Source organism: Stegodyphus dumicola, chromosome 7, assembly GCF_044657685.1.
Source record: "Stegodyphus dumicola isolate Sdum_Otavi_A_Nest chromosome 7, ASM4465768v1".
In the NCBI taxonomy this organism is placed as follows: domain Eukaryota; kingdom Metazoa; phylum Arthropoda; class Arachnida; order Araneae; family Eresidae; genus Stegodyphus; species Stegodyphus dumicola.
Window position 1 is genome coordinate 16825533 of NC_140774.1, and position 27780 is coordinate 16853312.

The 27780-nt window shown below is 28.9% G+C and overlaps 1 protein-coding gene across 1 annotated transcript; it reads left to right on the forward strand.

The window, feature by feature from the left end:
- Positions 1-1008: 1008 nt before the first annotated feature.
- Positions 1009-27601, forward strand: LOC118188450 (branched-chain alpha-ketoacid dehydrogenase kinase-like). Its single transcript, XM_035358887.2, has 11 exons — positions 1009-1767; positions 3601-3669; positions 7283-7393; positions 8591-8638; positions 12148-12267; positions 12359-12469; positions 15902-15975; positions 18708-18836; positions 20838-20930; positions 22897-23061; positions 25659-27601. Exons 1-11 carry the CDS (start codon positions 1519-1521, stop codon positions 25801-25803), a joined length of 1314 nt encoding a protein of 437 aa, XP_035214778.1. The 5' UTR covers positions 1009-1518; the 3' UTR covers positions 25804-27601.
- Positions 27602-27780: the final 179 nt, after the last annotated feature.

Here is a 27780-nt window from a genome sequence, read left to right on the forward strand (position 1 = left end):
ATTGTTCTTTGAGAAAAAGATAAATTTTGTTTTGAATCAAATATCCGGCATTAGGAACAATGCCACAGACATAACTTTTCCTAATAATAACAGTTTTATACTAATAACGGTACTAATAAAACAGTTTAATATTACTAACTAATACTAATAAAACAATTTAATACTACTAACAGTCCTAATAATAAAACAGTAGTAAATTGCCACTGAAAATGCAGTGATAAATCTTTCCAAATATAGAAATCATCAGTTCAGTAGATACTTTGAAATGCTAGTCTAAATCATCATCTGGAAAATATATAAGTGTCAAAATATCTCAATTTATTCACTCGTATAGTACAATCCATCTTTCATACACCATTTAAATCCAAGCCTATTGCATCACTTTAATTGCAAATTTTCCCGAATCGGAATCTAAAAGTATTTATTTTCAGATCTTTCCAATCTTTAATAATAATAATAATAATAATAATAAATTGATTATTAAAAGTTTTTAATCAAAGGAAAATTTGGAATCTAGTATTAAAAAAAATGAACTTCATCTTTAAATATCATCAACCTATGAATGTACGCGTAGAAAATACTCTAATAAAGGAGCTTTGGACGAATATATCACGATTAGAGCTACTAGAGCCCTCCATGCAGGCCTGCCTTTAAATCACGATTTTACTACTTTTACCTTTGCTCTGAAGTTCTGATCTTCAGCTAGTACAGCTGACAATCACGTGCACACCACTATTTACAGAATTTGACTACCATTGGCGAAGATTGCTCCGATTTGGCGACGATCAATTCCATTGTTAAACTGACAGTAGTAATAGTGATTAAAATGCAGTATTAAGTTCTGACTGAATATTTCAAATTGAAAGCTTTCTGAGAGTTTAATTTTCGTATACATTATGTATGATTCAACTTTAATTTTATAAACATTTACCGAAATTTTAACATTTTAAAATTAGCATTTCAAAACTGAGAATGATTCTTGGCGAGATTCTGTGTTTGATATTAAGGCAACCCGAAGAGACCGCCGCGAATGTGCTTTATTTTGCCAGCGTTTGGAAATCAAGAATTCTTTTTCGTAGCGTTGAAGGAAAAGCAGAGCGTTCAAAAAGTTGATAAATATTTGAATTATTTAAGTGTCTTCTCACAGCAACGATTTGGATAACAGCACGTTTGCGTGTGATGGGGTTTACCCTTCCTGTCCATGTAACTAGAGTAAATTTTTGGCTTCCCATGGAATGGAAGTCTGAGCGGAACACACTGCAATTGTTGGATTTCAGTTCTAGGCATAAAATTTCACTTGTTTGAATGTTTTTTAGAAGTAATCTGAGGTTAATATTCTTTGGAAATATGCTGACCTTTCTTACTTTTATGTTTGCAACGAAGTTGTAATTCTGTGATATCTTTGACTTACATTTTGTGAATCTCATTTTTGTGTTAACAACTTTTTTTACATTTTGCTTCATATTCCTTCAGTTAGTGGTACATCCTTAATTGTTAATATTTGAATTATTTCACGACATGGCTTCATCTTTGTTTGAGAAAAGTAAAATAATTGGTAGTTTTGGACTTCGAGTGTGCAGCCGTGGTTCGGTTTGTACAAACGTGACCCCAAATTCCCAATATTTACTTGAAATCGGAAAATGGGTTTTACGTTTTGATCGAGCTCTCTTACATCAAGGACCGGAATTTAATGCTGCTCCCAGAGTCAGAACAAGAACAGTACAATCCTTCTACAACCAATCGGCAATTGACATTGCTGCTGCTAAAGTAAGAAAATTTTTTAATTATGTAGTTATTAGCAATTATTCTTTTGAACAAAAACTAAATTGAGATGTGTCATACATCTATAATATTTATAATTTATAATATTTATTATTTATGTTTAGTTGTCATTGAAATATATGTTGAGTAATTCACATACTTTTTTTTTCCCTTAAACTATTATGTACCGTATTGACGCGAATATAATGAACGGCTTTTTCTGCCATTTAAAATGACCTTCTGAAAATGTATACCGATTATAATAAAGCGATAAGTTGCGTAAAAAATGTTACGATTCTGTGTGAACAACCTGTTTACCTAATTAAAAATTTATAGAACCGGTTCTGTAGAACTGACTGAATTTTACCACTGATTTTATGATTTGACAAAGATAACTAATCTGTGATAATCATGTATGTTTGCTTGATAATTTTGAAACATTAAAAAATATGTGAAGATAATATAGTTCTTAACTTTTGCATTGAAAATAAACATATTTACATATCCAGTCATGCTAGGTTTTTCAATACACTTTCAATATATCAAATTCCTCAAATGTATATTATGTGCAAGAATTTATAAATTTTTACTTGTAAGCAAGGCTTTTCGATGCAAGTATTCATGAAATTTTTTGCTATTTAAAAACTGAACATCATTTAGTTGCAATCATTAAGCAATTTTCTTCAAATTTTTTTATAAAATTGTATTTCCTGAAATGAATGCTTTTGACTATTCTTAAAAGTGTTTTTAGTTTCATTAAAATATTTTAAAAAATTAAATCCATATTAAAATATTAATATATATATATGTAATAATACATCCATATTAAAATATTTTATTAAGAAAAAACATCACTTCTAAAAGTTTTTATTCAACCATGCCCATGTAATAGATCATTTCAAAATTTAGATTAAGAAATTCTATTCAAAACATAAAATTTAATTCAGTCTTTTCAATCCCAATAGAGAATTTTGTTAATTTTATAATGCTTTTAAATATTCAAAGGTTTCTGGACTTTTTTTAATAGAAAATTAATTAATTAGGTTTGTTTAGAATTGTTCAGAATTAGGTACAGTTTTCTGTAAAAGGAAACTTATTATCAGTAGAATTCTATTAGTCAATTTTATACATGTCATATAAAATTTTATGCTTGCAAGAAACTGTACAAATTGTTATAGAATGTGTGCAATGTCAATAGAATATCTGCCCATATCTCTCTAAAATCATGACTTTCCATTGACTTCTGTAGAAGATCTGTGATCTAGTTAATATAAAATTGGGCTGTAATTTTGAAAGATTTTAAAGAACTTAATTTTTTGTAATAGAATTTGATAGGACATTTTTGTGAAAACATTCGTAGCCATAATGTGTTGAAACTCACTACTGAGTAGTAATAAATTGCCTATAAAAATATTAGTTTGATTTCAAGAACTAGTTACAAAATTAATATATATTTTAATTTAGAGAATTTACGGTGTTGTTAATAGCTGAATTTCACCACTGATTTTATTAGATGAAGACAATTAGTCAGATATTAAATTTGTTTGTGTAATAATTTTGATATATTTTTCATGAATATGTGCAATTATAGCAGTAAAATGTATAAAAAAACTTAAATTGTGATTTATTTTCTTTAGTTTTATACTAAAAGTATTTTAGAAAGTAAACAAGAAGTGTGAAATTTTTTGCATTTTAAAAGAGATATTAAAATTTAATGCAGTGCATCAAAATTTTAGAATTTTAGAATTTTTTTGTCATTGAGCTGGAAAAAAATCATTTGCTGAATATTTTTTAATATGTTAATATTAATTTTTTGTTTTTTTTTGTTTTGTTTTTTAGCCTTCTGTCCGTTTAACACCTGCTACAATATTATATTCTGGTAAAAGTCCAGATGGCAGTCATATATTGGTAAGAATACATTATATCATACATTATACATATTATACATTATATTAATGTTTTTAATTCTCCTTATAAAATTTGGTACTTATCTGTCAACCAGTAAAGTATCATAATTTAGTGCCAGTTAAGTATGACTGTGTCCTTTAGAATTCCTTAGTAACAACTGGTGACTGCTGCAGAAATTTCTGCTAACAGTCAATGAGATAAAACTTAAGTACCTGAAATTTTGTATAAAATGGAATCTTTATACAGAATAAATGCCTAAGGTAAAATATATTAAAATCTTGTTCTTTTTAGCCATACTTTATGTAATATCAGATTTTTTTTTATATCATTACTTTTATTGTGAACTTTTGATTTGTATTTTAAGTTTTCCACATTGTATGAACTGCTTCAGACTTTATGTGTATTACTTTAAAACTGAAGTTTTTATTGTGTCATTAATATATGTGAAATTAGTATTTTTGATGTTTTTGTTCAAGAGCTGTAATTTAATGTAATTAAAGCTAAGTAAAAAGTTCAGGGAAACTAAGCTAAGAACATACAAATTCTATTTTTATTAAATTTAATCTTAAGTGAAAAATCGGTACTATTCGGTTTTGAGGGCCGTAAAAAAATTGCAGCGAAAATGTATGCGCGAAAGCGCCAAATCTAGCAAACACGCCCATTTAACAGCATGCCAAATCTCGCGTACGCGCTGGTTTTAGATTGCATAAGTTTATATAGTTCTATATTTCTTAAGCCGCCATTGAAATACTAGTTTAATTTTTAATTCCTTTTTTGATATCCTATGGATTTAACAATTTGGGAATTGCCTATGATAAAAAGGTCTGCAGTAGAATTTTGGGTAAAGTGCAGAATCACCCATTGTTTGACGTGTTTTTAAGAACTGCACATACTCAGTATCCATGTACACATCGACTTATTTTCACTTAAAAAAAAATCTCAGAATTGCACAAAAATGGCACTGCGCACACCCTTGACATTATCTATGTACACATCGAACTATTGTCACTTAAAAAGTAAAAGAAAAGTAACAAAATTCCAATTGGTTTTACCCTTGTAAAAAGCGGCAAAGAAATAAGTGGGTGATTCTGCACTTTACCGAAAATGTTTTCAAAGAAAAGGCATCATTCATTATAGAAAATTATGTTTGAACAATCGACAAGATGACATTATGCTTTAACAATAACTCGATAGCGAAATATTATATGAAATTAACCTTTCATCTAAATTAAAACATCAATATTTAGATAGTTATTTACTATTATATTTTCTTTCTTACGTTAGGGTTGCTGCAAGTACTTTTGGCAGCACTGGCATCAACAATAGTTTGATGATTTTTTACGGCCCTCGAAACCGAAAAATCTTACAGATATGTAATCTGAAGGCAGTGAATTTAATCTTCAAACTTTATCCATAAATCTGGCAATATATTAAAATATATATTCTTGAAAGAAGATGTCATTGCTAATTCCAAAGTCAAACAACAAAAATCAGCGTTGTATTTTTAAATTTTCACAGGCCTAGTTTTGATGGGTTTACCAAACCACCATCCAGCTGCAGAAACGCAAATGAGCGAGATAGGATATAATGATCAGATAAGATAGGAAAGCCTGGACAGAAAATAAGCTGGTGGCGCCATCTGTTGGTAAAACCAGAACTAAAACATAATTTCTTTAAAGGCCAAAGGCAAAGATGGATTGGAATTAGGATTGTTAACTAGAACAGAAAGATCGTAATTCCAATCCTAATTCCAATCCATCTTTGCCTTCGGCCTTTAAAGAAATTATGTTTTAGTTCTGGTTTTACCAACAGATGGCGCCACCAGCTTATTTCCTGTCTAGGCTTTCCTATGTTATCTGATCATTATATCCTATCTCGTTCGTTTCTGCAGCTGAGGATGGTGGTTCGGTAAAACCATCAAACTAGTCTGTGAAATTTTGAAAATTTAACGTTGATTTTTGTTGTTTGACTTCTGAATTAGTATTTGTTCAGCGCGTTATTGTGTCTTAATTAAGAGGTCATTGTTTGAATGGATTATCCAAGGCAGTCTCCAAGCCGTGCTGTCATGAAATAACATGTGTAAATGAAAAGAAGGCAAAAATTGATAGTCAGGCAAATTGAGGGGCGAGTCTTAAAATATAATTAATCTGCATTTGAGATTTTATCTTAATGCAGTGTATAAATAATTCTGAAAATATAAAGGCAATAGGCATATAAAAACTTTGGTGGTTGATTTATTTTCTGTATCATTAGAACTATTAAACAAAAAATGTCAACATTTTATTTAAAATTTTATGTAAGATATAAAATGAAAATATTTTAGTCTTAACTGATCTTTTGAGTATTACAAAACATAAAATGCAAATAAATATTTAGACTGAACTGACTGTTTAAAAAATAAAGAGTAAATTTTTATTTTATTTGCATGTGACTTCTATTAACATTAATCTTAAATTTAACAAGTTTCATTTAAAATTTATGATTGTTTTGAATTCAAATAGGTCATTCCACATTATTTTGGTACTTCTGGTAACATTAATCTTAAATTTAACAAGTTTCATTTAAAATTTATGATTGTTTTGTGTTCAAATAGGTCATTCCACATTATTTTGGTACTTCTTTGTTATAGCAATCCCCAATCATATGTAGCAATTTTAGGTTTGTTACCAAGATCTCGGCTATAATTTCACCAAACTTGTGAAATACAAATGTAAAAATAAACAGTGCAGTATATAATAATAACAATAATAATACTCGCATGTTGTTTCCTAAGAATATTTTTAAGAATCCTTTTCTTTATTTTCATGATTATTATTTTATCACATGTAATTGTTTCAGTCCAGTGCATCATTGTCATACATATTAAACTGTTTGTTACACCATTTCATGGATGTCAACTCCTCTGTCCAAGAATATGTAAATCTAATATAAAGGCAATAGGCATATAAAAACTTTGGTGGTGGATTTATTTTCTGTATCATTAGAACTATTAAACAATATTCTGAACAGTTAGTGAAGAACAATATTCTGAAACTACTGACCAGTTTCTAACAAGGAGGCCCTTCTTTATCTAGTTAATGCTGTACCTCAAAATGGTTTTGTCTTTAATTTAAAGTTTTATATTGTCGCCATTTTCGTATAATCATTTGTCAGGTAAAAGACCTCTTTCTTTGAAAAGATTTGTGAGATAAAGACCTCTTTCTTTAAAATCAACATCCATCTCATTTACAGCTTTAGCATCCACCTCATTACTTGGTAAATTAAAAACTGCCAATGTCACATTCACACAAAATAATGCAAATTTGAAGGCTCATCAAAAATGAATAATGTAAAAACGTGGCAAGAGTAAAAATGCAGCATGGTGCTAATTTACGATTACATGGTGAGATATAAGAGCATGCAGCCGGTACTAACATATGATCATGAGGCGAAGTATAAGATTGTGCAGGCAGATTTTGATGAGATATCTCGGTTGGTTGGTGATTCAATCTCAGGGGCTGCTATAACAAAGAAGTACTATTATTTTTCACAAATTTAGTGTTTTAAAAGTAGAACTATATATGTACATGATGTATTGTAAATTTATATTTGTGAATTATTTATTTCCTTTTAGAGGAGCGCACAATATCTTCACAAAGAATTGCCTGTTCGTATTGCACACAGAGTAGCTGGTTTTCGCAGTCTTCCTTTTATTGTGGGATGTAATCCTACTATCCTGTTAGTGGTAAGTATTTTACAGTTATTTAAGAGATCTTGATATTTTTTTATTAGTAATAACATTTATTTCACATTTAAGAACAAGACCAATAAACCCTGGTTATTTAATTCAGATTAATATCTCAGCAAATAGGTGAGCTGTATCGCTGTTCTTGAAGTTTTTCTTTTATATAAAGTAAATATAAGCCAGTTTTTCTTGAGAATATCCTCCATGAAGACTTCCCTCCCCTTAGGTAGATGGCTTCATATGATTTCCCATAATATAATAAATCTAAAATCATTTACTTCTGAAACGAAATGTAAGCAGATTTGCATCGAACTTTTGGAAGCAGCAATACAAATTGGTATTGATATAAAACAGATACATGGAAAAAAAAAAAAAAAAAAAAGTCATATTCATGTATAAACACACTACAAGAAAAATAATAATAAAAAATTAATAAAATAATCATTATATTAGTCACCAAGTTTTATTTCTTGCACATTGATTTAACTACATTTTAATATTTGATTGCTTTAGTAATTTTGATTTTATTGAAATAGTAGCAAGATTTTCTTATCATTCTTCAATTATTTCGGATCGGGAAGGATTTTTTTTTTTGCTATTTATATTAAATTTTGAAAATTAACGTTAATGACTGCCATCTGCCAGTTTGTAGTTAATATTTAATTATAGGTTACAATATTTTGGCAGACTTGCCAATTTATTTTAAGTATAAATGTTAGCATTTTTAGATAACAAAATTTAACATAAAAATTAAAGACTCTTACCATTTCTTATGCTATATTTAAATTTTTTTTTGAGTTAAAGAAACCAAAAAGGTGGGGGCCCTAATGTATAGCTAGTGTAACTTATATATAAATCCTGCACTGCCTGTGCCCTTTTAGAATATGTTTTATAATACAGAAAGAATTTTCTTTTTATATTCACAAAAAATCCTTTGTTTTTCATATCTCCCCCCCCAGAAAAACAAGTATGTGCAATATCTTTATATTTATTTATCTTTCCTTGGAGAATATTTTAAATGATTGTGTCCTTCAAAATATAAGAGATTCAATTCCATTTATATTTAATTTTAAAATTTTCCATTATTTTTTTTTAATACAGAAGCATCATTTTGTAGCATGTAAAAAGGGAAATATTCTGATCTTTTGTTTGATTCTATTCATTTTTATGTATTTATGTATTAATTTTCTCTTTCAGCATGAACTATACATTAGGGCATTTTACATGTTAAATGAATATCCTCAGGTGAGTTTCATATTTCGCTTGCACGGAAATACCTTTTTTTGTACTTTTCATAGTTGTCTGGATTTTTAAAAAAGAAATTATATTTATCTTTTTTTTTTTTTTTTGATATTGCCAGGTATTCTAGAATGAAATGTTAATGTCTTTTATTATACACATCTAATTATATCCTGAGTTTGAAGCAGTGTGTGAAATGTGATTTTACAATTTTCTCTGTGACATTATGAACTGGTTTAGTAGCATTTTTCTTACTGCATAGCTACTTCCAGTTATTTCATTGATAATTATTTAAAATAGTTTTAAATGTAATTATGAAACAGCAATGTTTGTTAGCAGATATTATTTTTGCAAGTTAAATCAAACAGTAGGCAGCATTAGGTTGTAACTGAGGTTTTAAGTTGGTGTGATGTTAAACTGCTTCAGTAAAACAAATTTCAAGTAATGCAGCATATCTTTATAGCTATAAGATGTATGCATCTAATTTGCATGCAGCCTCTGAAGAAAGTTGAAATAGATGCTAATTATGTGTAGTTAATGGAAAATTATGCACTATGTTAAATTAATTTAGATATTTAAACTCCTTCTTTACAATTTATAGAAATGCTTTTTGTGCAAATCCAGTTATGTAACCTTTAATTAACTTGGATAATGCATTAAATGGAATTTTTTCTTACAAAATGAACTACAACATGACAAAAATTAAATTCTGTCTAGCATGAAATCATATAAATAAAGATTGTATCTGAAATTTGGCATTAATAATCTATATGACATTTATGCAAAAAGTGAATGAAATTTTTAAATAATATTTTGCATGAAATTCATTTTACATGATTGATTTTAAAAGGTACATATTAAACATGTCACATGTACATATTAAATAATTTATGCTTGAAAAAGTAATTGGATCACAGTTTTATTTTTTGTGGATTTTATTGAAGATATATTAGGAATAAAATAATAGTGTCCAAGTTTAACATTGAAAGTAACTTTAATTAAATAAGGTATAAACTCAAGTTAAGTAGATCTTGTTAAAACATAAATTAATAGATACTAGCGGGCTGCATTCAAAGCAATATTTAGAAGTTCTATGTACTGAAAATAAAAATAACTATTAATTTAATGTACTGTTAATGAACACAATAATACTAATGTGCAGATTTAATGTACACAATATTGTTAACTGCGGTATCAATTTAATGTACTGTTATTGAATGCAATAATGTTAATGTACAGATTTAATGTACACAAAATTGCTATCTGCGGCGAAAGCAAAATCTACATGTTCTATATACACCTGCAAAGAAAATGCGCAAAAACATTTCAATGTGAACAACAGTTCATTCTTTCCAAGCAACAACCTATTTTTTTGCTGCCAAGCCAAGAAATGAAAACTTTAGACACTTCAGGTTAATGCGTATGACATCATGATTTAAATTTAACGTAATATAAGAATTTTTTTCTCAATATCAATAAAAGAATTAAATCACATCCTAATCTGAAACAAAAATGCTGCCAACAGCAGCTATTTATTTAAAATGCTGATATTAAAATTTTTTTTGACATACAATGACATCACATACAATCGTGTGCTTTCTTCAGCATCAGACTATGACCTTAAATAATAATAATATATTTAATGTTTTGCAATGCTATTTTTATTTCATATTTTGTAAAACTTACAAATATTTTATTAAGAAACTCTACGATTCGAAAGTGAGCAGTGGCAACACTTTTCGAAATAAAGGAGATTTTAATCTCCAGTGTGCGAGACTGTTGCCACTTGGGAAAATGAAGGCGAAAATGAGCATTTTCAGAGTTTTAAATTAATATTTCAGCTAATTTAAGCTCGGTCGAAATGACGAATTTTTGGAATCCGGGAGTTCCCCTCTCGAAGCTCAACTCCCTGCTGTTCTGGAGGAAATGATGCCACAAACAGAAAGACAGATGCACACAGATTATAATAGTATAGAGTAGTTGTCCTCCCCTCAGGAAGTAGTTTATATTTTTTGCAATGAAAGTGTTGAGCATCATGGAATGTATTAATATGTTACTCTGTTATTTTTTATTAAATTGTTATAATGAACATTAAACTCTCTTTAATAGCATATATTATCGTAATGATATTATCGGTAGTTTTTGATTATTTGCACCCAGAATTTCAACATTCGGTAGAATTACCATATTTTTGGTATAATTTTGAGCATGCATGTGCATGGTGCGTTATGTTTATTTGCACACTTTATATTTGTCATTTCACAGATTAATATCTGTTAAAATCCAAATATCAGCTATAAAGATATTTTTTCCGTATAAAATTTCTTGTTCCTTATAATATGCTTCTTATATACCTGTGAGCACATAAAATAGCCAAACAAACATTTTTCACCAGTTCACAAAGTGACCATTTAGTTCACTGGGGTGTGATTAATCTGAAAGGACCATATTATATTAAGCATTATATTTTGTTTTAAAAATATGTATAAAATTAATTTTGTTGTATATCAAATGTTTTTTGTATCAGATTGTATTATGCATGAGTGAGCATTTTCAGAGTTTTTGTTGTTTCGCTTTTTGTTAAAATTATTTGAAAATATGAACAATGACCTTTCCCCCTGCTCATGTTCAATGAAAAAAGGAAAGGAAAATACGTTGTTATATATTAAAAAGTTCACCAAGTATTCTTGGCACAAACTGAAAAAAAAAAAAAAAAAAAAAAAAAAAATTGCAGCAAGATAAATTATTAAATTTCTTCATAAATTTCTCACCAAAAATAACAAAATTTAATATCTAGGCATAATCGGAGTCGCAGAATCGAAATAGGGAAATCAATTGGTATCTTATTTCAGAAAAAGTCAGAGCTTGTGTCAAAATACCTATGTTAGAATAAAGCTATATATAAATCTAGTATATATCCGAAGTTGAACTTTCAAGACATGTAAAACACAAGTTAAATTTCGACGGTTCAGTAGAACGGGAGATATAGAACTGCCCCCTTTTTTTATGCAAGATGTACATCTTTTATCATAGAGTTAAAATTGAAAAAAAATTGTCTCCTTTTTTTTTTTTTTTTTTTTTTTTTTAGTGTAAAACACCACATGCCTTGAAATAATGCACTGCATTTGTTTCATTTCTTGGCAAACCTATTAACTTGTGGTGCAAAATAGAGTAAATAATGCAGAAAAAAAAAATTTAAAATTTTTTTACAAGAACTTGCCATGAATAAAAGATTGCCAAAAATAATATCCAATGCTGATATGCACTTTTTGTATTTATTCTGAAGTTGATGTTGGGGGGGGGGGAACGCGACCTATTTTACTCCTTCTCCTCATTAATTGGGGGAGGAAGAAGACATCTTTTTAGAAGAATCTGGAACCACTTCTAAGGTTGCTAAAAGCTTGTTGGTACAGTCAGAAATATTTTTGTCCATGTATTGTCAAATGCCAGAATGTGATAGTTATGTGAAAGAAAGTAAATATGGCATCATAAATTTCATAAATTTTCTTCTTCAGATTACAGATTTTGAATTGGAAAAAGGGTATTGTGAGCTTCTCCAAGGCCTTTTGGATGATCATAAAGATGTTGTCACTCAGTTAGCTGCTGGATTTAGAGAATGCCGTAAACATATAAAAGTATATCTGTTTTTGTATTGTATTTTGCTTGTAAAATGCATATATACAATATATAAAATAAAATGTTATTTTTAATATTTTTTTCTTACAGAATGAAGAACTGGTACGAACCTTTTTAGATCGAACACTGACTTCTCGGCTTGGTCTGAGAATGTTAGCAGAACATCATTTGGGCCTTCATAATGAAAATGCAAGTGGGAATGTAAGTTTAATTTTTTAAAAATCTCTTTGAGTTAAAAAACGTTTATGGAAAAGAATTTGAAACTGGTAAGGATAAACTGATGGAAAGCTGTGGAGTGAGATAGGGTCAGATGAAGAAAACTTGGAGAGGCAGCTCTGGCCTATGGCAGTCTGTAGAACTCAAGGAGAATAAAAAGAAGTTTTTTTTTTAAAAAAAAAAAAAGTGTAAAATATGTTCATTTCACGCATCCCTTTAGCTTTAAAAAAAAAAAAAAAAAAAGGCTCTAAATATAGTCTGAATCACCAAACCAGTTTGACAAACATCTTATAGCTTGAACATTTTATGATTTCAAACTGTGTTTTCTGGTTCAGAAGTAGGAGATATTTTTTATAACTCTCTTCCCTCCAAAAAAGGTCTCCTAAATTTGAGACATTAAAAAAGTGCAGTAATTTGATATTGGCTCCACTCTTATATGCACCCTAAGATCACCAAATGTGGCAATATGTGTTCTGCGTTTATTTTTGGTGCGATTGCGTATTGTATGGCAACTCTTTTGACATTGAAAACTCTTGCCGGAGTGGTTTAATTGCTTTTTGGTTCGTGCGATGCGTGTTTTGAAATGACCTATGTTGCAATGATAGACGTTGTGGCAAGATTTCAGTTGCGTATTTTAGATTGTGTGGAAAGTAAATTTAGTATTAAAAGGTATGATGTTGGAGTTTTTAATGAGTCTTTTGTTCACGGGTGTGTTTATGAGGATTGAAGTGTATTTTTGGAATTTCTGTGGGACTTTTAAAACGGGGTCCAAAATGCGGAGCTGCTATGAGAACTCAGACGAAGAAGGGCGTTTATGATAGTTCGTGTTTGGATTTGTAGTTAAATGCTTGCTGGTATAGTATGTGGCTGTCAGCTGAATTTAAGATTTGGATTGTGGTTTTTGTGTAGTAAGTTAACTAACTACACGAAATGAGTCTTTTGTTCACGGGAGGAAGTTTTAATCGTTACTTTCAAAATTTTGAATTGCAGAAAGATATGTGATATAGCAAAATCGTGGCACTTTTGTTCACAGACGTTGTGTGACTGGCAAAATTTTATTAACGAATGTATTATGGTAAGTGCATTTTATTTTACTGTTTTTATTTTGTAGAATGTTGTGTTTTTTTTGCTATGAATTTCTGTTGCTGTTTTTTGAATTGTTTATAATTTTAGTTGTTTTAGATTATTTTGTTGATTTGTGCGCAATGCCTAGATTGTGCAATTCGTAGATTTTTTTTACATTTAAACAGGATGCTGTGTACATGGTATGCTTTGAAATTGAACAGAATTTAACACAACAGAACAGAATTGAACAACTTGCTTTGAACAATTGCTTTGAACAGAATTTATTATTATGCTAATTTATTAAAGAGAGGTGTGCGTAGTTTGTAGATTCATTCATTGCCTAGATTGTGCAATTCGTAGATGTTTTTTCAAGTTAAAACATATCGCTGTGTACATGGATTCTTGTCAAATATTTTTTATTAGAAACTTTACGTTTTTGCTATCTAGATTTTTTGTTTTTGTTTCGGATTTTTAGTTTAAATTGTGTGTTCCAAACGTGCTTTTTGCATGTGCGTTTTTGGAGACATTTTAGGCTTAAAGCTCGAAATGTAGACAAAAAATTTAGATAGTAGTATGGCAGTGTGGATTTTCTTGCCAAAAATGTTTGGGAAGAAATTTGGCGACCTGAGGGCACATATAAGAGTAGTTCCTTGAAATCTAATGTTGGTAACGATGATGCAGATATATTATGTTGTGGAATAAGAATTAGAATATAGGTTGAAGTAAAAATAAGATTAAAAAAAAAAACAAAAAAACTAGAAGATTAACAAGAATGGAAAAGATAAGATTAAAACAAACTAGAGATATTCTGTATTTTAAAAATATGTTAGTACTTTCTGTTGGAAACAACTGTTGGTGCTCTATTAACGGGGCACCACTTAGCACCAAACACAAACATTGGCATGAAATCTAACATTGCACAGATTTTCATGAAGCAGTGTAAACAAGCTACCGTATTTATATTTGGCTTTTTGCTGCACATCTGACGATTGGTCCCTCCTTAATAGAAAGATACCATGATGTTCAATTAAGAAATAATTAAAAAATAAAATTCTACAAAACCATATGTATATTTGGAATTACTCTCATATATGCCCTCGGTTGGTGACAAATTTCTCGCCAAACATTTTTGGCGAGAAACTCCACACTGGCGAGAAACTCCACACCGCCATATTACTACCTAAATTTATTGTCTACATTTCAAGCTTTAACTTAAACCACTAACTAAAACCACTTACAGTAAAATCCAAGTTTCCATATAAAAAGGGTTGCCATGGAAACCAACATCGCCCCCGAAACCATTGCAAAACACGCAGTTGTGCTAAAAACCAGCGCATATAAAAGTAGTACTGTATATTTGTCTTGAAGGCAAGAATTTTGCTCATTGAAGTATGCCAGCAGGCATCTGTCATAAATTATAGTTTTATTCTGTAATCTTTGTTGAAAGTAATATGCACACTTCAAGTGTGATAATTTATAGTTAAATAGGTGTAGCTTTAACAAGCAACTAATTTAAAGTATAAAATTTGTTTGATTTTAGCTTTTTAATAATTCATTGATTCAATTTTGTGTTTGCATTAAATACAAATTATTTGTCCAAAAAATATTTTATCTATTCCCTAACTTAATACCATTTTCTTGTGTATTCATTTGAATTGAAGTTATTTCCATGTAGTTTTAATTGTCTAATTATTAATGAAGCTTAATTTTGATGTAATTAACAAATATGCAGTTCATTCAGAGTAAAAAGAATTACTTTTTTTAAGTATCTGTTTATATTGAAAGATATAATAGCATTGGGCATTTACCAATGATTAAAGATTGATTTTTTAGCTTTAACCTACTACTCTGAGCACTGCTTCTTCTGCTGTGAAATAATATTATGTAAGGAGGATAACATATCTGAAGAACTGATTTAAGTAAATATCAGCCTGTTTTTAAAATCAGGTTAAATAATTAAAAATTAACTATTGAGTTGCTTGTTTAAATATAAAATATTAATAGTGCAAACTTGGTTGTAATGAACAAAATGCAGAACAACAAATTATTTCAGAGTTATAATAAACAAAATACAGAACAGCAAATTATTTTAGTTAACTAATGAGTTATAAACTCATATTAAAAATTGTTAGCAGTAATTGTAACTGCCATAAGCATTAAATATAAAAGTATGCTTTTAGACTGTGTTTATGTTCTCATTCACATGTAATTAAAACCTGTTTAAAGAATCAGCCATGCTATCCTCTTTTTATGTGCAAGCTTCTGTTTCTAACAGTCTTGTACATAAGAAAGTATTTTTATAGTAATTTTGCTCTTCGTTTATATATTGATTTCCCCCCTTGTTCATTTCAGGCTAATTATGTTGGGGTAATTAACGTTTCTATGAAATTGAAGGATCTTATTGAAAAATGGGCTGACTTTGTTCGGTAAGTTGTAGTTTTAAAAATATCATTACTTAGAAGGTCTGAAGTTACGACATGATTCGTGAAGCTACTGTTTACAAATATAAACATATATATATATAATTAAGTCTCAGAATGTATTTAATTTTTAAATTCTTAAAATACTTAAGGAGCTATTAAATCTCTTTATTTGCATGCTGGATTACAAAAGTATCTCTAAAGGATATGTACATGAAATATGTACAACTACCATACATGCAGACAAAGCAAAATAACCTAATAAATAAAACTAGTTTGCTTTTCCAACTGAAATTCATTATTAATATAGTGCAAGTTTGTTAAAACATTTATCTGTATATAAATGCATAACAAAGATTGCTGATAAATATGCCATCGTGTTGAATTTTTTCAGAATCGAAATTTGTTTGCATCCAAAAATGCATGTGGATTACAGAAATTTGCAAATTAAACATTCACCGATTATTAGAATTGTATATTGTAATTAGCAAGTATTGTAATATTTGAAATTTAACTCGTACTCATTAACTACATGTATTCCAACAGTTGTAATTTGGAATAGTTTTGCAAACAAATGTTCAACTGACATTGTGAAAAGGTTAATGTGCTAATTGATTTAATTAGATATTAAGACCCATAAATATAATTATACTCCTGGTGAATATTTTTCAGTTGTGTAATTGATTATTCAAGTAAATGATCGGTAATTTTTCCTTAACATTTTCACTTATTTTCAACTTAGCTGTTGTGCTTTTGTTGTAAATGATTCTAACTTACAGCTTGTTAATCACTGTTTATTGCCTTAAAAGGTGATTAGTAGGCTTCTGTATGATCATTATAAAATAGCTGATAGTAGTAAATCCTCATTATTTGCTGCTTTTATAGTCAGTAATTACTGATAAGCTTTGGTCCAGAATTTTAACCCATTATACTTATGTGAAATTTAAATCCATATAATTAATTCAAAAGTAACAAACAATGAACTTCAGTAAAATTTAAAAGCTTTAAAGGTAATGTGGGTGTAAGCACTAAAACATTAAAATAAATTAAATGCAAGCATTAGAATAAATTATTAAACTGAAAATTTTAAAAAATTCGTTTCATAAGATTGATTGCTTACAGATAGTACATACACCAATAAAATATTATACTATTTAGATATGAAATTAATTTTTTTACTAAAATAATATAATAATACTTTGCTTTGTTCTGCTACCTTTAATATGTAGACTGGATGCTGGGTCATAGTTTTGCTTAAATTTCCCATTGACTGTGAAATTTGAACCATGAATGTTGGTTGTGATCATGCCACATTTGCTGCAGTAATTCTTGTGGAATTCTGAAGAAACTGCTGCTTCTTTGTTTAATAAACAATCAATCTTCAACCTGCTTTGTTTGTTCTCTTTATAAAACAGGCTGTCTGACCACCAGAAGCTCTGTTTAGTGCATTATTATGCACATCAACTTTGTGCAGGTAATTGTTCCAGTCTATTACTGCTTCATCATCTCCATTCTGCTGATCACATCGTGTCCCTTAAATATACACTCAGTCACAGCTCGACAGCACATTTTGATGGTAGGAACGTGCATCTACCACTTGTTTATAGGGAAATAATCTACTGTTTGTTTGTAGGAAACAGGTCTTAAATTTTAATAATTTTTTTCCAAAAATGAAATAAGTACAGCAATAGCAATTCATTTATATCATTGTTCATAAAAGCAAAATGGGGCTTATTGGGAATCAATAGAGGAGGGAGGTTGCATTAAACCAAAATGCAGATGTGAGTGTGTTGTGACCTCATGCTTATCCATGATAGGCATTAAATCACTGCTTTGTAACAATTTCAAGATTGACGGAATAATACAGATATATTAATTTACAAAATATAGAGTTTTGTGATTAAAAATTTGCATTTTCACATGAGAGGGGTAACTTTCTATTACCCCAATTCATTTAAATAACCCCCCCTTTGGGGGGTGATCCTAATGAACCAATGGTTTTTTTTTATCCTAATGAACCAATGGTCGAGCTGTGACTGAGTGGATTAGTCTGAATACTGGGACTTCAAATCCTATGGGCGTTTTTATAGTTTTTCCTATGTGTAATGTTGGTTTCTCTTAAAAGATCTTTTAGAGAGGCAATCTTTCTGCAAGCAGTTATTTCTCGTGTGCTTTCAATGCAATCAATTCAACAAATTCAGTGAAACCATTTAGTAAAAGATCCATCTAACTGAGGAGGTATATCTGAAGACATCTTATTTTCAGACATGTCTATCAGCATTTCATCTACATGAGGAAATTTTGTTTTTAAATAGCTCTGAGCTTAAAAAGCCAACCCATGCAGCTCAAAGTAGATGTGATTTGTATCCAATAGGACACCTTCATTACTTTTACATCTAAAATAATAATTTGTGAAGTTTCAATGCCTTTATTTTTCAGGGCTTAAATTTTTCAATCAATTTTTAAAGTACATTGTAATAATATTAATAATAATAATAAACTGGAAGCTTAAAAGCAGACGGAGGGTAACAGTGATTAAAAATGACTATACAAATTAAAAATACATTCTTTGATCCCTGCAAGCTCAGCCATATCCTATCTCGTTCATTTGCACTTTTTGCAGCTGAGGATGGTGGTTCGGTAAAACCATCGAAACTAGTCCTGTGAAAATTTGAAAATATAACACTGATTTTTGTTGTTTGACTTCTGAATTAGTAACTTATTGTATTATTTTATAGTCAAACTTCTTTGCACAAGTATGGCAAATGCCCAGCAGTCAAGTTGAATGGACATATCAATGCTGTTTTTCCATACATCCAAGCACCCTTAGATTACATCATTCCAGAACTTTTAAAAAATGCAGTTCGGTAAGTAATAATTCTTTCCTCTTAAATTGGAGCCTTTTGGTTAGTTTATCATAAAGAAAATCATGCTGTTTGAGTCTTATTATTGTCATCATTATGCTAAATGTATTATTTCTAAAAGTAAACCATGTAAATTATTCTAGTGACTTCATTATATTTAGCTGTTACAGAAATATTTTCTAAACATTTTTCAAATAGAGAAAAATTTGTTTCAGTGTGTTAGAAAAGTAATTTCTCTTTTAGGTACTTGTGTATGCATAAGTAAATACGTATGTAAAACTGTTTATATCTTTCATAAGACTGTTTGTTTTATAAGTATTAGCATATGCTTAAATGCGAATGACATAGTTACTTTGTGCTGTAATGTTAATTTCATTTGAAAAACTCCAATACGAAGGTAAAAAAAAAAAAAAAAAAAAAAAGAATGCCTTTGAGATTTTTTTAAATTCTTGGAGAGTTGGCATGCATTTAAATTTTTAATCAAAATCAGTGTTTTCATCAATTTTAAGAGAATTGGATGAGATTAAATTTTTTAAAGATAATGTTTCAAATAGAAAACTCAAAGAAATTTTTTTTTTCCTTCCAAAAATTGTTACGAGTATTCAAATAAGAAATTTCATTCTGCTACATTCGTTAGTGAAAGTTTACCAGTCGTGATATATAGGCTACCATAATGATGTGAGTAAATTATGATTAACATTATTATAGTTAAACATTTTTGTCAGCTGTGTACTATGGGCATAACACACAAAGATAAAATATCAGGTCCTTTTAATGAGAATAATAATGTATTTAATGAATGTATTTAATGAATTCATTTTTAAATGTGTGCGTATACGTCTGCAATAAAGCATATAATTATAGTGAAGATCTAATTGTGAAAATTGTAAAAAATTGTTTAATATTTTTTGGTATGTTTAAATTTTTATAGAATGGAAATATAATTTGGTACTTTCTAATTATCTGCACCTCCAGTTTCAACATTAGGTAGAGCTACTATGTTTCGCTAAAATTTCCAATATACACCCAATTAGGAGTCAATTCATTCATGTGTGTACTACATGTTTTGAGTACATGTTGTTTTATATCCTTTATGCTAAACTGCCAGTTTTCTGACTGTAGAAAACGGTTGTAGACTGGTCATCACCTGTACTAATGTAAATAATTGCTATATAGATTTTTTCCACCTTCATGAAGTATTTTATTTCTCATAAAATGCTTCTTCTTATTATTATTTATGAATAAAACAGTACTTACCATTTGTAAAGATAGGCAAACAAATTTTTTTTACTAATTCACAAAATTGCAGGTTCCTGGGAATGTAATAATCAAAAAGTACATTAAGTTTATGAATTTTTCATGGCTATGTTTTGTAGTAAAAAAGCTTAACACTAGCTACCTTATAAAGACTGGATGGAATATTATCTTGTCAAATAAAAATTGAGTCTAAAACTTTTTTGAACTTCTTGTCAATTTGAGAAATTATCTGCACCTTAAAGCAGTTATAGAAATTAAACAGAGCAGAGAACACCCTGTTAATGCAGAAATTAAACAGGGCAGAGAAGGAGGTAGACTTAATGTTTAAGATATATTAAAATAATATTCAGACAATAAAAAAGTAAGAATTAAAAAAAATCTTTTATTGTATGAAAACATATTTAAATTGAATTTAAAGATCAGAGAAAGATTGCTATTCCGCAATCAAAATCAAATCTAATATTTACATAAATTTTATGTCATTTTGAACCATTTATTATATATTTTTTTAAATATAGCTCTTTGTTTTTTTTTCAAAAGTAACAGCTTAATTAACCATAAATGCAACATTTGAATACAGTCAGAAAAAGTGCTTTTAATGGTTCTTTTATTGCATATATATGTCTATGCTTATACTGATTAACTTGACTTGATATAATAAATCATTTTTTGTGCATTTCTTTATTTCTTGAACTTCAGTATATTGAAGTAAGTTTGATTAAAGAGTTAGAAATATTTTAAAATTAGGGCTACTGTTGAAAGTCATCTCGATGCATCTGAAGACAGTCTTCCACCTGTTACAATAACTATAGCAAACAATGATGTAGATTTTATTATCAGGTAAGTAGCGAAAATAACTTTAGATTATTTTTTATTGTTCAGTAAAGAATGCAATATATTAAGAATACTTTACTACATGAAATGGAAATAAAGTAATGTTTAAAATTATTAAAAAAAAATTCTATTGTATTTTAAATGTGTTATAGTGTTGTAGATTCTGTTATACTTTCTTTGTAAATAATTTTTTTATTCACAAGCACTATTATCTTTGAATAAAAATGTGTGTATTATTATACAGAATCTTTATAAAAAAAGGCTTCAGTAGTTTATCTATATAACAACACACTGGAAACCATTACAGTGGAACATGAAGGACTTCTTGCATATTGGTGGTTCTCAATCTTTTTTGCCCCATGCACCCCTTTCAACATTTCTAGATCAGCAGTCTCCTTATTTAAAAAAAAATTTAAAATACATATATATAAATTTTGATAATTTTTTATACATTTCATAAATTAATTTGGAAAAAGAATGGTAAATACCAAAATTTGAGTAAAAATTAAAAAAAAAAAAGTGTATTCTTAAACTAAAATACTTAACAGGCAAATAAAAGGCTGATCACATCCCCCCCCGAAACTGTTAAATTATGAGGCTTAATAGTTATTTATTTGTTTTATTAAACATTTCTTTTGATGTAAGTTGTTCAAGTTACTTTACATAATTTCTTGTTCATTTACAAAGTTTCATTGTTCAAATTCTGTAATTGTCAAGTTGAGAACTCTCACTAAATTGTCGATCAAAAAATTTTTTTCTTTCTCAGCAGTCTTTGTCACTTTCTTCATTATTTGTAGCAATAATTTCTGTAAAACCATACTAAGATTTCGAGTTGTGTCTCATTTTAGCATAGCGTAATGCTTAGCTAGTGAGTAAAGACATGTTGTTTTTTGCTAAATTTTGTCTTGCTTCTATTGTATGCTGTGGAATTTAAGCTTGAATTGTATTAGTTTAATTATTATAATTATATATCTATTTCCTGCTTATGCTAAAAATTATTTGAGTTCTGAATAAATAAATTATACATATACTTAAAGCTTGAATAACAAAGCAGTTATTCGTAATTCAAGCACCATTAAATGTAATCTTTTCATCTATGAATATAATCTTAAAAATCTATCTTTTCCATATGGAAAGAAAGTTTTGGTAAATTTCTCCTTGTAATTGCAGTCGGTGCTTAGCAGTGCAGTTGGTTGATGTCTATAATTGTCGCCAAGCATAATGTCAACATAAAATTTAACTGTACTATTTAATATTTAGTTCTAATATTAAAAAAATGTTTGGGACATCACTGTAGTCTTTATTCAAGCTGCCATGAGTTGATAGTCACGTAGTGATAAAAGCAAAAAATAATAGGAAATGATTGCCAAGTTGTTATCTGGGATAACTTGCATCCTTGATGCCAGCCTAGCAATCATTTTTCATTCAGTAGATGTAAGATCAGCAGTCATCTTCAATGAAATGTATGCTAAGCAAAAGGATTGCTATGGAGCCAACGATTTATGGGTCATGAAGATTTGACTTATTTAATGATCATGTTTCTTCAATGCAGAGGAGTTATATTGAGTGCCAAACTGAATTTCAAAGTCAAGGTTTTTCACATATGATAAAAATTATCTACTATGCATGCATGATGCATTTGAGCAAGGTGCTACTTTCAGAATCAAATTCTTTCCCCCTTTTTCTGTTGGATGTATGGATTTTGAACTTCATACTGTATAATACTTGGTAATCAATTGGAATTTAAAATTTCTATGGACTGCATTCTATGCACTTTTAATATGTAATATAGCAGAAATGTATTAGTTTGTTCTAGTTTGTCATTATAATGATTTTTAAAATATTGGAGGTGAAATGCAAAATGTGCTTACAGTGAAATTTTTGTTTTATTTAAAAATATTTATGCTTGTAATTCAGCAGCTGCATCATTTCTGATTGTCTTTACACTTATGTACTGTCCCTTCTCTCCCAGAATCTCAGACAGAGGTTGTGGAATACCTCACCAACTTCTGCCACACATAATGGAATATCATTTCACTACAGCTGGGTCAAGCACAGATCAACGCTTAGATGGTGGTTTGTTTGGACAAATGATGAATGAACCTAATGATGGTCCTGCATCAGGGCCTATGCATGGGTAATTTTCTTTCCTGTTTGAACTATATTTAAACAATAATAGATTAATTTAACTTAACAATATAACTCTGTGGAAATATGCTTTCATACATGAAATAGCTTTAAAAACGAGTATTTAATGTAATAATAAACATTTTTCGTTACTGTTTTCTGGAGAAATACAGTAATAGAAATAAATAATTTAGGAATTTCAATCAAATACTAATTTTTTAATTCAGAAATTATAGTTCATGTAGAGTAAATAAAAATATGATCTTTATATGAATTAGAATTATGATTAGTGAACATACATTTTATGTATGTGTTTTTGTTTTTATGGTGATTTAATCTTATTAGTTCATGAAAATGTCTATAAGGGTTATAGAACTGCTGGATGTGTTATCCAGCTCCATCTGTGTAGCTAGTATAGTGCCTGTAAACATGAAATGGCAGGGGGAGGGAATGAAAATGTACTTTACAATTTTTAACCTTCTAACTAGGGTTTAAAGTCCAAGATCTGGAATAGTCAGGATTTCAGCGATTCTGGATTTTGGAAATATCTGGGTTTTAGATAATGAATTGAAATCTAGTTAGATGACATGTAGACATGAAATTTCAGCTTCACTTATTGTTTAGATTAGATAGAAAAAGATAGATAGTTACTGGAATATGGTACAAAAGGGCTTTCTGCATGGAGGACTTTTTAAGGTAAACTGGTTGACATTCACATTATGCATGGGGAAACTTCACAGAAGCAAAAATCAACCATACAGCCAGCCCGCTTGCTTGGATTCAAACTCAGGACGAATTACCAGCATTCAGTATTCTTTATCACTCACTCACAGGTGAGGTTATCTAGTTTGGAAAAAGCTTTTTAGAAGCACACTATAAAGGCATCCATATTATGGTAGTTAGCTGTTGAATGCTTTTCCGAAGTTAGCAAACTCCCGTGAAGATATCCCTCCAACTTTGTGTAAGCAGATAGTCCTATTTCATTTTGCAGGGTTCGTACACAACTAGAAAATTCTGTAAAAGCATGGGAAGTCAGGGAAATGAAAAACGGCCAAGAAAGTCTGTTAGTTTTTTTAAACGAAAGGTTTATTTTCCTTCCTTTTTTTACAAAAAAAATCTTGAAAAAATCAGAACTTTTACCAAACTGTCAGGGAAGTCCTCCCCCCCCCAAAAGATCAAAAGTCTCATAATAAAATTTTCATATATTAATAATGCACAATAAATACAAATTGCCTCTCTTAAAAAAAGCGAATGGAGAATTGTTTTATTTCAAAAATATTAACCTAGATTTTTATCTGATGTAATTTTATCAACCCTCTTTTCCTGATGTTAGTAGGTGTTCTCCACATTTTTCTTTAGAAGTGTAATTTTTTTTATTACTCCTTTCTGTAGAAGTATAGGTACATTTAAAAGTAAATTATATAACTCAGAAGTCGCTGCATTTTGTGGTTTTATGTTACAGTAAATAACTTATTAAATAAGTGCCTTTTTAATTATAAGCTCCATTTTTTTAGTTTTGAAATTGTAAAGGAGTAATATTTATTATGAATGAAGTACTGTTTTGAGTTCCTTTTTTAGGATGAACGAAACTTTAATATTTCTTTAAAAAAAACCTGCCTACATTTTTGGCTATTTATGTATTAGTGTAATCATCTTCTACAAATTTAATGCAGTTTTGGGACCTTTCACAGAAGAAAAAAAATAATGAATTGCAAAATGTTACATACCATGGATCATCATTTTGCTATTAGCTTCAATGCATATTAAAACGTACATATTTTATGTTTTAATTAGGTATTTATTTATCTTAGGGGAACAATCAATGAACCTACTTGTAAGATTCCCCCCTTTTTGGTCTGCTTTAAAGCAACTGTTTCCTTAAGCAATTTTACAAAATTGCTAAGGTAGATATAATATTATTTATATAATTTATAGATATATTTCTATAATTTCTTCCATCACAGGCAGATTCCGCAAGTGCATATTTTTAAAATTGTGTTTAAGACAAAAATATTTCATAGTTTGTGTATAAAATCTGTTGGAAACAGAATTGCAAGAAGCAGTGTTGCCGTTTTCACAAATGAAAATCCTGATGTTACTTGTTGAAAACTAAAGAACCGTTTGTGCATACTTGCCAGAGTTGGGCACATGCTGAAAATTTGGTGACTTCAACTAAAATTGGTGCACTAATACATAAGTATCTTTTAGAAAAATTATTAAATGCAGATTTCCTACACTTATTTCTATCATTTGCTTCAGAGTAATAAGCTAGATTAATTTTTTTATATTATTATTAAACTGTATTTTGTAGTAGTGAATAATATTATAATTGGAGTGATTAATATTATAATTGGATTGGAGTGAACTAATATCCCATTTGCCTTTGAAGACTTATTGACAGGTAAATGGGTGTTTGTGAAGAGGCTGTGTAAGAATTGTAATGAGTTAGAATGTTAAGTAGACCAGCAATACTGATTTTCGAAGTGTCCGTCTTAAGAAAATAATTATCTAAATTTGTCTGAAAAAAAAGTTTCTTAAACATTTACTTTGCAGCATTCAGTTTGTATATATATATTTTGCTTAAAATTGTTTCCCCCCTTTTCTTAGGTTTGGTTTTGGTTTGCCAACTTCTCGAGCTTATGCAGAGTACTTGGGCGGTTCGTTGACTTTGGAAACGATGCAGGGTATAGGTACAGATGTATATCTTAGACTGCGGCATATCGATGGAAAATTTGAGAGCTTTAGGATCTGATTTATTATTTGTGATATTAGAGCTATGCTTTACTAAAACATGAAAACCCTTTTTTATTTGTAGGAATGGTATATTATCTGAGATTTTATTCCCAAGAGAGCTTGAAAAATTCATGTTTTTGAATGCCAAATTTTGAAAACTTGAAAGCTTTTATAAAGCCAGTTTCTCAGATATATTTGTGTTTCTATCAAAATAGCTGTCTAAATGCATTAATGGTGGATTATTTATTGTGTTTGTTTTTGTGTATTTATATACTTACTTATGCCTTCTTTACTTTACTAATCTGTAATTGCTTATTGTATTTTATATAATTTTGCATGTATGTAATTTCTGAAATTATTTGTTTTACCAATGGTCTAGAAATTATTTGTATTTTGCTGTATAAAGCCTTAATCTTATATTCATGCATTCTAGAATTATATTTAAATTCATGTTACAGTAGCATTAATTTATATTTTGGGAATTTTAAAATGTATTTTCTGATATCTTTTGCATTTATAATCATGGGTTTGAGCACTGGTTCAATTTCGGCTGTTTTCGTTTTAAGAATATTAGTAATACTGCTTACATAAGTTATATTCTTCATATATTACAATAAATTTAGCCAGTTCACACAAAGGCAAAATAGAAAATTGTGAAAGAATTTTTTAATGCTATAAAAGTTTATTGTTTTGTTAAAAAGAAACCCAAGATTGGTAATAGGTATGTATTTGCTGAATTGGGGGGATGCTGAAAACTCAGAAAGTTTTATTGTTTAATTTAATTACCAAAGTATTACATGTATTATTTAGTATTTAATTTAATTATCAAATGATAACGTATTGCTAGTATATTTCTGCTGAAAAATTGAAATTGTATTAGTTTTCTTTCCAATAATTCTGTTAAAACTGTCATGAAAGTAATACTTCAATAGTGAGCATCCAATCCCATCATCATTGCCTTTTATAAAATGATCGAAATGCATAAAAAAGGTGTATCAATGATCAACATTTCATTTATGTTGATAATTTATTCCAGGTTATAAAATTTGCAAAAAAGTTATTTTTTATGATTTGCATAACATTTTGCTTATATTTTGTGAAACCTGTAATGAACAGCAAATTTCTCTGATTAGTAAAGCATATGGCAGTACACTAGAAATTTTGTACAAAATGTATATTTTGCCTTCTAATGGAATATGAAAGTGTGTACAGTCTCACTGCTGTTTTAAATAATAAACAATGTAAAAGTGTATATTTTTATAATTGATAATGGTTCTGAAAACAGTATTAAAACCGGTAGACAGAGATTAATGTGAACTTTTTATTGATGTAAAGCCATTTTAGAATTTTCTGCATACTGTGAAATAGTAGAAATTTTTAAATTAAAAAGATTTATGTACAGAATGCTATTTTAGTGTAATGTACGAGTTTTTAATATTGTAAAGTCTGATTTGTGCTAAGTAATAATATAGCCTCATTTTTTCCACTTAATGTAAATAATTTTTTGTGATCAGAAGTATTTTAGTCTTGCTTATCGAAAGTGTAATAATGTTTTTAATTAAAGAAACAAATTGACATATACTGAAGCACAATCATGTGCCATTGCATTATATATACAAATTTTTATTATTTCAAATTTTGAAATAATGAACAAAGCTAAGTAAATGATTATCCGTGAAACTGAGAAGTAGAAAAAAAATTGTGATTGTATGAAACTAACAGATATTGTGCTATGTAAAGAATGGGGTAATTTTTATGAATCTTATGAATGCATTTACCTCTTTTCTGTGCTATGAATAAAGTGATACAAAATTGCCTTTGTTAATTATTTCATTATTCTATATAGTTTGACAATTTCAAATTCTTGGATAATAGAGGGAAGGAGTTAATAATTAGTTTCTTAGGCAAAATTAGTTCAATAGGTAAATAGTCCAAAATTTTGATACCTTCAAATTTAGCAGTGTAGTTTGCTAAGTTTGGGAGCAAAATCAAGAAT